The 13,958-nt window shown below is 40.9% G+C and overlaps 1 protein-coding gene across 3 annotated transcripts in view; it reads right to left on the reverse strand.

Annotated features, from left to right (window-relative positions):
- Positions 1-13,958, reverse strand: part of arhgef10la (Rho guanine nucleotide exchange factor (GEF) 10-like a) — a 103,181-nt gene that overhangs the window by 71,305 nt on the left and 17,918 nt on the right. The window contains exons 4-12 of one of the 3 annotated variants that reach the window (XM_051414621.1): positions 12,558-12,721; positions 10,224-10,319; positions 9,996-10,123; positions 8,653-8,748; positions 7,813-7,921; positions 6,637-6,737; positions 6,097-6,174; positions 4,646-4,825; positions 3,380-3,496 (exon numbers count right to left, since the gene is read on the reverse strand). In XM_051414621.1, coding sequence (XP_051270581.1) covers positions 3,380-3,496; positions 4,646-4,825; positions 6,097-6,174; positions 6,637-6,737; positions 7,813-7,921; positions 8,653-8,748; positions 9,996-10,123; positions 10,224-10,319; positions 12,558-12,721 — 1,069 coding nt within the window. Of the gene's footprint in view, positions 1-3,379; positions 3,497-4,645; positions 4,826-6,096; positions 6,175-6,636; positions 6,738-7,812; positions 7,922-8,652; positions 8,749-9,986; positions 10,124-10,223; positions 10,320-12,557; positions 12,722-13,958 lie in introns of all 3 variants that reach the window. The other 2 variants (XM_051414623.1, XM_051414622.1) reach the window with 2 other exon arrangements.

Below are 13,958 nucleotides of genomic sequence, written 5' to 3' on the forward strand. Positions count from 1 at the left end.
TGAGAGGGGTAAAAGAAAATCTTGGCAGTGGTATTGGCAGAAACATGACACTAGCTCACCAGTTGAATTCTGCATTATTTCATGTTGTATTCCAATTGGTTGGTTTGTAAACATGGGTCACAGCAGCAGTCACATAGTGGGACTTAAAATCCTGAATTTCTGACAAAGCCTGCATTTGGTTGCCAATGCTCTATTGTTGTATTTGTCTTACAGTGTGATTAAAGACCAGTGTTCTTGGTTACCAACCAAAGATTTCACCCCATTTCTTTCGCCTCTCAAGATCACAAAAAGTAAATAGGCCTCAAGAGGAAGCCCTTGGTAACTGTGGTGCAAACACCATAAGCTACCCAACTAATAAATCACAGGCGAGGGTAGGATAGGAGTGATCTCAAAGATGTTATTTTAATCAGCAAGATCCAATGTTCAGCAACTGGACAGATACGCAGAACTTTTCACAGCTAACCTCGAAAATCAAAGGTTACCCCTGAGTGGGTGCCATGAAAAGTTTGAGGAGCAGCACCTAAATCTTTACACCACACCTGACCATGTCAAGATGTCATTGGAGATGGATGGATTTCCTGCTTCTTCCACAAAAAATGCTTGAGTGGTGTCAGGTAGAGAGACAGTTGTGGGTGAGAGGGGTTTTAAGGTGAACCTCTCAAACTTAATTTTGGAGGGGAGCCGTGTTCAGTCGAATCCACCACAGACGGTGTCTAAAAGCATAACACTGCCTGAGATGATATCAATGCAGCAGGAGTTCACCTAACTAATCTCTCAGGCCATGACCTGAATTTTCTCAGCTGACAGAGAGACCTTGACTGTCATAATCACCGATAGTTAACACCAAACTGGGTCATGTTTCCGTCAGCTATTGGAGTCTGGACCAAGAGCAGGATCCTTTTCACTGAACGAGAAATATTTGTTGTTCATTCCTGTGATCGGTAATGACGCTCACGCACTGCAAAGTTGATACTTAATTAGGGAGTAAACAAAGTAACAATGCCAGATGGAACTTAAACCTACTACAAGGAGTTTTTAACTAGTTATGAAATCAATCAAAAGTCAATTAAATACTGATGTATCTATATGAGCTACATAAGCACAGACCATCACAAGACCATCAGCAGGAAGATTGACTATTTCTATACAATTATTATTATTATAATATATAATTATTCTTAATGCCTGCCACTGGGTCAGATGGAAGGTAACTAGTGGTAGAAATGTAAGTTAAAAAATGATGAAACGAAAATCAGCACCATTGTCTGCCACACCTAGGCAGGCGGCGCGGCAAGGTAGAGAGGTGGTTTTCCTTGACCACGAGTAAGTTGTCTCAGTGTCATGTTTTTCTTTTAGTTACTGAATGAAAGTGGATTCTAGTACAACTGAAAAAGATTAGACCCGACCCACTGAGCAAGTAGCTGCAAATTTCAGTGTGCTGCTCTACAGAGGAACGTGGTCAAGCTTTAGGATCCCATTAGTGGGGAAACCTGTGTGATGTCGAGCAGGCTGTGATTTCTTTTTTTTCTTTTTGGAACAGAGCATATTTGTTAGTTACTATTTATAGTATATTCACAGTACTTACTGTACAAATAACAATGCAATAGACATGGGATATACCAATCAGGAACATTTGACTTTGTTTTGAAATATATATTTCTTGCAATGTCACCTACCATACTGAGAATAACTGCATTTGTTGCCAGGCAACCTTAACAGCATAGCAAGAGGCCTTAGCATTTACCGGTATGCTGGAATGGATTAACTGTCCCTTATGCTAATTTTGGGTTAAAACACTTGACACCTAGTTTTCATGTCAAGAGAAAGGGGAAATGGGAAAAACTGTCCTTGGGCCTGTCAAGTGGACATTTTTCTCCACAGCTGATGTGAACTAGATTAGGCCCATGACACCTTCAGCAAGTTCAATAATAAGTCCTGCCATCCAAGCACCAGCCTGCCAGCACCTCCACACAGGATCTCAAAACTGAGGTAGAAAATGCCACACTGCACTGTATGTACTGTATTTACACAACTTCTAACACCACTATTGGTCTCAATAATAACACAATAGGACACAATGATTGTGAGATTGGATTGTACAATTTTCTTTCAATGTTTCTTTCCATGTACAACAATAAAGAAATGTTGCTTGGATAATTGAACATTTATTCAGAGACTCTGAGAATCAATTAGCTAACTTTTGAAAATGCTATACTATCAAAAAAAGAACAGATTTATACCAAACTCACCTATGCTTCTCCCCCTAGCCCTGGAAAATTCCCTTGCATGCTTATGGCCATGTGCATACAGTCCCTGCCTGCACAATATTTTAAAAGCAACATAATGAAGTCTTTGATTCAGTTCATTCATTTTCCAGTCTGTGTGTAGCCAGTGTATTATTTGGTTTGTCTTCACATTGCCAGTGAGAGCAGCAACAAGCAGTGAGAGAGACAAAGAAGGAGCCTTTCAACAGAAAGGAAGGGACACATGTTATCTAGAGTAACATGCAGGGCTGTCAGCTGTGTGATCTGGTTCTGTAAATCAGCATTACAGCTCAATGATCCAGGTCAAACTCATGCATGAATGCTTGGCGCACAGGGAATTGTTACAGCACATTTAAATCATTTCTTGGCACCCTTCGTGCACCCTGGCACTATTTTTTCTTGTTCATGATTAACAATTAATACCTGAAACATTAAGCAAATAGAAGAATGCATCTAGATTGTCTGGTTGTGGAAAGTTGCCAAATTTACAATTTTCATTTCAAATATTCCAGAAAACAAGATGTTTCGCAGCTTGTATTCTAGCTGAGGTCTTCATTCATTTGCTAATTGATCCCTGTTTCATTATGAAACTCACAGGACCTTTGTCAAGTTATACTAAAGTGTCCACAGAGTGCACAGAGAAACATACAAATAGAAGCCCGTGAATGCAAAATACTGAGAATAATTATGTCAATTACAACATGATTGTAGGACATGTTATTCACTAGACAACCTTGGACATTAATAGAGTTAGAACCAGCACAGTAGCTTTTACAGTGCAATGTAATTGGTACTTCAAGTGATGAATACTGCATACAATTTCACAATCAGGACATACTCTAATACCTTCTATGAACCCAATGTGAATAACAACTTTGTAGTTGTGTAAATAAATAACTACCTTTTTACACACAGAGTTATTTGTTTGTCTCTTTTGGCAACCTGAGAAGTATGTATTATTGAAGCCTTTAGCTTTGAGGCTTTGCAAGATTCCGCATCTGCTGAACACTACAGAGAAAAACAAACTAACAAGCTAAAACACAATTGAGTTACTTTAATTTGAAAACTGAGGAAAAAAAAACATAACTATATAGTGCTCATGGGCTGAAGCTCACCTTTAAGAATTCCAGAAAGGCTGGTTTGGACATGCACGCCTTTTTAATGAGAGCCATGGCATTGGTGAAGTTGTTCACGTAATCGCTGTATACATCCAGCACCATGGACTTGGAAAACTGTGGAAACAAAAACAAGCATCATTATCTGAATTTGTAACAACAGCCCTACAATATGAGGGTCTAGTGCTCTGTCATCCACAAACACAGTCATGTAATTTCTTCTGACATCTTGAATGTCTGGCTAACCATCCTGTTTACAGGGCAACACTGTCGGTAATTTCAATGTAAAGAGGGGCTAGAAAATGGCCATTTAAGTATAGTACTTAAAAAAATGGGTTTGTTTACCATACCGGTTACCGCAACACCCTTCACGAGCCATTTAAGAGGTTGGGAAAAGAGGAATGAGGTGGCGGAGTGTGAGACAGTGTGTGTGTGGAAGGGGGTGTGTCTGTTTTGTGGTAGACATTTATTCTCTCTCCTCAATTAAATCCACACCAGGCAGCTGATAGTGACAGTTTGAGGAGTGGTTGGGAATTAGCAAATCACATGAAGGAATTAACTTTGCTCACACCCTTCTTCAGAATCCTGCCTCTCCGATATTACTACCATCCCCTGCAGGTACATATACATCGTCACATGAAAAAGGGGCAGCTGAACGTAGAGTAAAAGGTCGTAGAACTTCTCTTTTTCCAGTGAGGCCTCAATTTATTGTAGGTGTTGTAGGATTCAATGGAACAGCACTATAATGGCCAGCAGAGAAGGAGAAGGTCGAATCAGCCCCACTAATAGGCAAATAATGAGCAGACCTTATGGATGAGCACACTGCAGAGACTCACAACAGTAAACTCACACTGAACACAATAATTCTAGTGCCAAAATTTGAAAATACGTGTCCCACAGATCACTTGATGCAGTAGAGATATTCATCACAACTGTAATTGATTCCATGTTTGGGGTAAACTATCCCTGTTTGCTCAATCTAAAACCTGTAACTCATTATAAATCTGGTAGCAGAGATTGTGTTTTACAATTAGGTAAAAATGGCGAGAAGAAAATGAGTGCCTTAACCCAGAATGCAAGTCTTTGACTGCATTGCAATTGATTTAGATGGAAACAAACAAAGAAGGCGCCACACACACACACACACACACACACACACACACACACACACACACACACACAGCAGCAAATAAGCTTCCAATTTGCATTTCTATTTCACACATATGAAGACACATGCCAAAAACATGCACATGCAAGCACACTAACCGAGGCAACAAATAAGTCTCCGATTTTCTCACTGCTGTCCCATTCAGCCACACGTGACGCCAGTGCAATCTGAAACATGGAGTGGCACTGTGTGATCTCTCTGATTCGGTGAAATATAGGGCGGATCTTTCTTGGACTCAGGATGCGTGGATCAGCTTCCATCAATGGTCGGTGATATTCCTGGTGAGATAGTGGGAGAAAATTGGGTTTTTTATTTAGTTGATATGTGCATATGTATGTGTGTGTGTGTTTGTGGGGGTGGGTGCTTAAGATGAATCAGCAGTCTCTTAAGCATCTCTTCTTTTCAGAGGCATAAAAAGACAACTGAGGGATAACAGAAGAATACCCTATGAATCGAGGAAAATAAGGAAATGTAGTCATGGTGCCTGGATGCACATCAATCCAACGGATTCACCCATAAAACAGCATTTGCCACTAGCAAGCATGTACAGAAGTCAAGGTGACTTGTAATCATAAAAGCCAGAATAATAATGGCAAAAAACAGCTCCCAGCAGAGTTACAGATGCAAAAGCAACATGGTGAAAGAGGCACTGATTGATTCTTCAGTCAGCACTCATGGGGATATTAGCATAGCCTACAGAAATACGTTGACAGACTCTTTGTGGACAATATTCTTTGTGGAAGCCAGTAAACATGACTTCTTTGAATCTGAACATGCTGAAGTATAGATAATCTTGTGTACAAGCCAAACATGAAAGATGAAAAAATTATTTAAAACCAAAAATGAATCTATCTGAGAAGAACAGAAGTGGTAATTTTTGTTGATGTTTTGCAGGTCTTATCTCTGCAAATCCATCACAGCAAATGAATCTTCGACAGAAGGAACATGGGCAGGCAGCACAACATGAACAACTGTGCAATCTGTTTTACAGCAATAATGAAAGTTACAACCCTCAATGTCTAATTGTGCTTGTGGCCTTTCATCTTTTTATGTTATCTGTCTGGAGACACTGCATTTACCACTTGGCTGGACTCTCTGAATAACAAGAGAGATTTCAAAAGAGCTAAACCTCCCAAAGTATCACACGCAATCATGTCTCTTGACAACAAAGGTAGCACATTGTATCTTGACAGTGAAGGATCTTGCCGTGTATAAGGCAGCCATTGATTGCTGCTGATTCCATTTCAGTAGGTGCTCCTCTTATTTTTCTGTGATGAGGAGATAACAAGTCTCCTTTTCCCCACTAAAAAGAGATATTAAAGAGGAGAGTCTGCACCTCATCCTGTGCACGCCTGACAGTCTCTCTCTCTCTTAGCATCAGCACAATGCCACAGAAATAAGGATGGCTGTTTTATCAGGATTATTTATGCTGAGACACCTCGGTAATTTGATGGATATCACCGCTTCTCTTTTCAGTGTAATTCATAATAGCTAAATGGTGAAGATATTGCATGTGGCAGAGGAGGACAACAGGGACTAAACAGCTCACCTGCAAGATTCTCCTGAGAGACTCCAGGTAGCTCCGCTCGCTCTGAATGATGGAGCCGAGGATATGGCGTCTGACAACCTGCGTAGACAACAGACCAGTCAGGAAATCTTGCACTAAGAGGACATGATGGGGCTGCAGTGTGCTGTATGCTTTCAGTTAAACACGGTGCAGGTTGATGGATTGCACTATAATCATGTGTTTGGACTCAAAGAGGAGTAGGTCTGTTTGAACGAGGCCTCTATCTGAAAGCTGAATCATTGAATTTCCTAAGACATGAAAGCAGGTTGTTCTAGCTGTTTTAAAACACACTGCTTTTTCAAACAGGATAAAGACATTACAGCATATAGATATATAAAAACACTGAAATTACAAATGAATAATTTTAACACAACAGCCTAAAGCCAGATCTCAGGGCTATTTGGTACAGAAAATGTTCACATAAATGCAAGGCGTTGAGTACAATGCATGTGTCTACATATGCAAGCTGCATTTATTTAGGAAAAAATAAGAAGAAATATGTGCAAAATCTGTCGGGTGCACCTGGTGGCTGGTCAGCCCCTCTGGCATGGGGCTCAGCTGTGGGGGAGGATGCTTGTCTTCTGACACAGCCACATCCAGGTATCCTGCATCATCCTCCTCTTCTGCAGACATACAGAAATAGAGAAGGAGAAACATACCGAAAGGTGAAAAAGAGAAAGCGTGTGTATCTAAGTGTGTGTGTGTATGTGCGACAGAATGAGACAGAGGGGGAACAACAGAAAGGCAGCCTTCAGATCTCACTGCAGCTGGAGACACTGCGACACACTAAGTATATTACCTCTAAAATATGAAGAGACTTCTATACTCTCTGAAAAAGAGAGAGAGATAGAGAGGCAGAGAGGCCTTCGGAATTTTTTTTCAAAACAATACTGTATCTCTGTAGGAGTAAAGGAGGCACACAGAAGTGTGTCTGCAAAAACACCATCCAACACATTCTCATCTCTGCATTGGCACAAAGACATTCGACAGACTAAAAAAAAAAAAAAATCCCCACTTCACCCGCAACCATAAAGACACAGATACCAGAAGCTTCCATCGTTCCAATTAAAGACTTTGGAATGATAACAGAGGATTGGTGGAAAGGAAATATAATGCTATGCAGATTTCCCTCGATCAACACCTAAAAATAGCAGCACTGGCCTCTTTACCTCTTTGTGATGGCTCGGAGATTTGTTTGAGGCGTGAGTCTGGTATCTATGGTTTATGGAGCTGCTCGATACTCCATTAATGGATGCTAATCTCTCTCTATTGTTAGGCAAGGGTTCCTATGACACAACCTATATTGTGCCGCATGAGTTGCTTCATCCTCCTCTTTCTCAAACATCAAAAACCTTACTCGACCACATCATCTGTCTTAAAACTGTAAAAGCCTGTTTTTATTTATTATAGTTATAATAAGTGAGATCTTTCTTTTTCATAGTGCTTTCATTTCTCCCTAAAGGAATTGGTATAAAGAAAAAGTTAGACTTTCTACTCTATCTGCCTCAGAACACTACTTTGGCCTGACTAGCTTTACACACACTGTAAGCAACTGTCTATAATTCAAAGAGTCAACTGTAAGGAGTTAGAAAACCCAAACTTCATAACCAATACCCATTACTAAAAAGATAGTAAAACTTTCATCCAAAAAAGCCAGCTGACCAACATTTACAAACTTTTCAGACTCCCCTGCATTACCCAATTGATCTTTTCTCTGCAGGAAGGAAACTTTTCGCATGACGGCTATTTTGGTCTTTTCAAGCCCATCCTTTGTTCCGCTTCTCGCCGCCTTCATGAGCTGCTGAACCTGGTTGGAAGAAGACAAAAACAATGCAGGAGCGTTAGAGCACGAGGGAAGTGCCATCCTGTGGAGATTTGATAACCTACGGTGCTCCTCTGGAGAGAGATGGAGAGAAGTGGCGCTCTGTGTGCTCATCATGAATCTCGCCATCTGCGACTCCCTGTGGGTCGCTCTACAGCCTCTAATCAGAGAGTCTATGAGCATATCATGGAGAGATTATGGTAACAGAGTGAGCTCCACATCAGAGTTACAGGGCTGCTTTGCTCAGAGCGGGAGAATTCGGTTGACCACAGACTCCACCCTGAGCATCACAGTGGCCCTGCAACCAGACTCCACAGACCAAGAATACACCCAGGGTGGTAGTATTTTTAAATGACGCTACTTCAAGAAAGTAGGTCATTAATTGGGGGCAAGCTGCACTGGTGTTGATGGAAGTAAATACGCAGAATATTATTTAATAATTCATGCGTCCCATAAATGTGTCTTGATATTAAACCAGGCAGGGAGGGAGAGAGAGAGGCCGACAGAGAGTCTCAAAGCAAAGTCACAGTCCAAAGGAAAGCTGGGAAGGATGGTGCATAGAGTCAGTTAAGCCTCTGAGTCAACTGAGCATACAACACAGCATACTTCAGCTCTGGGTGATCATCAATCCTGTTGGGAAACATCTATCGGAGTGATTTGAGCTCTGCGAAGAAATAGTGTGATATAGCTGTGTTCACTTGCTGCTGGAGATATACCTTGATGTCACAGTTGTGCTTGCCAGACAGCCTCATGGCCAGTTCACGTTTGGTCTTGGCACACCGTTCCCTCAGCCGACGCACTTCAGGAGCAAGCTACAGGTGTGGGACAGGGACAGGCGAGGCATGGGGGCAGGTTGTGTTTAGCCACAAGAGGCAAGGAGAGGAGGAAAAAGTAGGGGAAAGGAAATAGAAAAGGGAAATGGAGGCAATGTGATCAAGGAAAAAACAAGCTATGCAACACTGGGAATTAATCACAAGCATAGAGAGTGAAGGCTTGGAGCACTGCTTTGGGGTTATGACACCAATGCACATTGATTTATAGAAGGATGGGGGGGGGGTTGCAGGCAGTTTAGGGCAAAAATGAAAGAAGCAAACTCTGTCACAGGTCACCCACGCTCCTCAAATTAAAAAGTGAACTGGGAAGGGAAGAATTCAGGTACACTGAAAAAATTAATTCGGGCGAGACTAATTAAAAGCAATGTGCTTTTGATGAAGGCTGTGCTAGCCTAAAAGTGTTGAAGGACCCTAATAGTCAAGGTTTATTCATTAATTGTTCAACCAGTGCAGCTGAATCCTTCCTTTCGTTCAGTGGCCTGGACCAAGCATGCCAAGAGAACTGTGGGGAATTTTCACACCGCACCTTCCTGTAATTACATGAGCAACTCATTTTCAGTCCCAGTACAACAAAACCTGTTTTTTTCCCTTCGGTCATTGATGTAACTCAGGATTTTCTTGGATTACAATAGGATTATATCCATACAGAAACACCTTCAATATGTAAAAATATGTAAAGATCGGTATAAATCTATACATTAATGATGATCCAACTCAGCAAAATACTTTTCTATTAGTGTGACTCCAGAGTTTCCTTATGCCTGCCTGCAACGGTGCATGCACGTTAAAGGCTGGTGAAGCATAAAGGAAATGCAGCACGATGTGAATGTGCGCACAGTGCCATCATGTGGAAGGCAAACACTGTGTAGCCATGCTGCACAACATTGATGAACAGCATCCTTGGCAGAGAAGAGGCAAAGAGATCTGAGGCTTTTCAAACAGGGATGCCTCTTGTTTACTTTCATCCCACAACGAAAGGATAAAGCCTAGACAGCCTGTTATACATTTTTCATGTTCTTTATAGTTTACTTCCAGTTCTATACATTAATAAAGATAAATGTGCTAGAGGAGCAGGAGATGAAATATTCTACTTGATTATACTTTAAGCGTTGGAAACCAACCCAAACAAACTGACCGGTCCTGATGATATTTAAAATAAACAGAGAATGATTTGTGCGAGATAAATATACACATCAGGCATGCATCCATACACACACCAATGCTACCTTGCTCCGTGTTGGTAGTTTGGTCTCGTTATCAGACTGCTCGTCATAGCTTTCAAACTCACTGGAGCTCCATCCATTGTTGGCATTCGGTGGACCACTGTCTCTCTGAACATCTTCATATATCATATCTGGTAAACACACAGAAATATTACACATTAGGAGCTCTACACCAAGATTCATGAGTGGACAGACATCCTAAACACGCACAATTCTGTCACAGCTACTAACCTGCATCAGGAGAGAGCGGGTCCTCACTTGGAACGTCATCATAGATCACTTCTGAAGCTTCCACCGTCTGTGGCTCAGTTTTAGCCACATGTGCAGCTGGCAAAGAAAATCAGTAGCATCAAAGTATGCAAACATTGTTTTTTTAATGGGAAAACGAGTGGTTCCTGTCTTCTATCTTTTATCTCTCTTTCTGTTTGATAGTTGCACCTCCTGTTGTTAGATCATTCTTTTACATTTCTCCCCCAAAAACAACCCACCCAAAGACACCACACACACACACACACACACACACACACACACACACACACACACACACACACACACACACACACACACACACACACACACACACACACACACACACCAAACTACATTGCCTGAATCCTTTTGGCAACGCGGACTAGATAAAAGACGCCAGATCTTCTATCCTTCTAGAGTTTACACAGCCTTTGAATATTTACATATTTATTGTATCATTTGCATTTAAAGGTCTTCTTCCTCAGGGAGATCTGACACATCACTTGTACATGTCACCATAATGGCTTTGTCCATGTGAGGCAACATGATTGTATCCAGCTTGTTTGAGCTATTGACCCATTCTATCTCTACGCTTGGCAGGATTTGTCATTAACTGCTTTGAAAGTGTTTCAGCCTAATTTAGCTCAGTGAGCGTTATTGATTTGGTTTTAAACTGTGATTTGTCTGCAACACTTTCTTCTAAGCCCTGAACAGCAACAATCACTGTTTTCAATTAATCTGATTGGAGATGTGTATTCTGTCATGGATTATTCAGCAGAGTTCAGTCTAAAATTGGAAATAACCTTGGACAGAATCCAGGAGATGAACAAAGAGCAACTCTTTTTCTACAAAAGAGGATTAGCTACACAAATGTTCTTTATATACTGCTCGCTTTCCTACGCTTGTGCATTCAGAAAGGAATCAGAATAGAGAAGAAAACAACTGGATTTGGGCTATCAGCCTGACTATCAGCATATCTGCAGAGTGGCTGGGCCTCTTGGGAACATGGCTTGTTATTTCAAACGTGGTAAACCAGAAGTTCCTCTCTGTGTTTTCTTACTTTTATTTAACTTTTCTATACAGCAACACAATGACACTCCAATAAACTCACTCACAGGTCACGCTGACACTGCAGGCAATCGAAAAACAAAATAAACACACTGCCATAATGAATATGTGTATATAAAAAAAACATAACAAAGCATTTGCTAATCAATGCCAGATAATCACATCACAATGTGCCGTGACCACAACTGTGGAATGAAGGGACATGGTTCCTTTTTGCAAACAGGAAATACTTCATTAATCTTAATGATCCATATAAAGTACATTTGGTCAAACTGAAACACAGTCTGTCTACACAACAATTTTGCCCTCCACAGCAGGTTCATACATATGCAAAGTATTTCCTGCAGTCTGGTGTTTGAAAACTAAAAGTAAAAAGTGCATAATGTATAAACACAAATGAAAAACAGACTTCTCATTAACGTCAGTATTACAAGTAGCATTAATTGATGTTTCAAGTTAGCTTGCTTTTGCTACTTCTGTATTATAATTTTAGATATCTAGGAGAGTGATTTAATATCATTGTATTATTCAGTCAGTTTAAATACACCGCACATGTTTCAAATGATAGCAGAAGCCTGTGTGTGGAAAATACATCAGAAAAATGTCGTGCAGCATTGCAGGGCTCCTTTACATCTCTCATTGCTGAGCCACCTTCAAATAACAGCAGCACTGCTGACTGAGTCGAAATCCAAAAGCAATTTTCCCTCATGGAAATGGTTCTCTATTGATCCTCATCCTGAATTAATTGGATTCATGTCATGTCTGTGTAGAAATCAAATCATGGCAGAGAATATGTGTGCGCAAGCCAGTGTGTGTCGGTATGTTTCTGAATGGAGTGTGTACTTGTGCGCATCTTTGTGCAAATGGATGTGTCTATACATATGTGTGTCTGACCTGTTTCACTGTAGAAATCAATGAACCATAAGAAGACCGTCGGCCTGTAATATGGTGTTCTTGCCACCTTTGATCAAGGTCAGGAGATGCACTGTGCAGTGCTAACAAAATACTTGTGCACAATTTATACTGCCAGTGTCATTATGGTGTGGTTCACAGTGCTGTTTACGCAACTCTGGAGGCCCAATTGGTTTCCTAACAGATCTGTCCGCGATGTGAACACTATAATACATCGGTGGAATGAGCCTGAATCCCAAGGCAAGCTTAGGTTTAATCTTTTTGGTCTGAAATTGAACCCCTTGATCTACAATATAAGGTGCATCACTTCCCTGTCAATATAATTTAGTTCTGTACCTTCAGAGATGTCCCTGGTGCCGGTGCTTTCCTTGACGATTTCTTTGCTGTGGTCTCCTGAATAGGCCGGCGTCTCCACAGCTGACGGCACCGCAGGAAGCCCCCCGAGCTCTTCTCCCACACAAGGAGCTGAGGTGCTGGGCTCGGCTGCTGCTGCAGAGGCGCTGGAAGGTACCCAAATGTTAGCACAGTTAAACTAACACCGAGTGCTGTGTTCCTCATTATGAGTTAATTTCAGTGAGAGGAAGGGGAGGCAGAGTGGCTTGAGGTGGGGGTCGAAATAGTTCTTTGCTATCTAAGCATGTCAATTCCACACTCCCTAAAGTATGACAGAACACATTTTGCTGCTGTCAAACTACTGTGATATTTTTGAGGTTACTTTAAAATTAGAAACATTATCATCCGTATGGGCAGCTGGGCATTTTTACTCCCTCCGAGCAGGCTGTGTTTTGTCTGTTTATATGATAGTTACCAGAGATAAGTGAAAGAACATGGGCCAAGGAACAAGTGATTTGTTTTTGGTGTCAGATCAGTCCGTGTACGTATGATTCATCTGTGATAGTTTATCTTATGTATTGGATACAGTACCTTTTGCTTTCTTTTGGGTGTTTTTCTGCAACCTTTTTGCATTCACATAATCGTAAATGCATGAAGAGCTGGAATTTTACTTACACGGACAGCATTTACAGCGTGGGAATTACTCAGCATGTTGTATTGCATTTCATGTTTTAACTTTTACACCATTTTATATGATGTGGTGCATTTAATTGAAAATGAAATGAAAATATTCTGGCGCATACACTTCGTATGCGGCTGTGGAGTCAGATACAGAATGAAACTTTTAAAAACATTTTCCATCAACAAATACCACATTTAGAGGATTGTTCAGCCGTGGTGGAAGTACAGGCTTTCAAAGTCTTTAATTTTTATTTATTCTATGTAGGCTTTACTTGCCCAATGGTCAAGAAAGTTTTCCACCCACACAGGACCTTTAGTGAAACTGAAAACAGTAAACTATTCAGTATTACAGAGAGGATTCTTTTACATAATTATTTCTGACAGCAATATCTGCCACTTTGTGTTGTGTTAATAGTGACAACTTCAGCTGTATGTGAGATAAGTTGTTCAGGAGAACTTTTGCAAGCCACGTGTAAAATATATAATATATATATATATAAATTCAAAAAAATCACACCTACTGCTTGTTACTTGAGTAACTTAACTTGCCCCTGAGCACTGTCAAATCATTATCTGTCATGCCTGCGGCTTACCATAATCAGTGCTGGCTTTCTGAATGAAAACATGCCCTGAACCAGCTATTAAAAACAGACTCTGACATCACAGGGGATCTTGTTGACACAGCTATCACATGGCCTGCGTTGATGCTGCCAGTGAAGGATT

This window comes from Dicentrarchus labrax, unplaced genomic scaffold (assembly GCF_905237075.1).
Source record: "Dicentrarchus labrax unplaced genomic scaffold, dlabrax2021, whole genome shotgun sequence".
Lineage (NCBI taxonomy): Eukaryota > Metazoa > Chordata > Actinopteri > Moronidae > Dicentrarchus > Dicentrarchus labrax.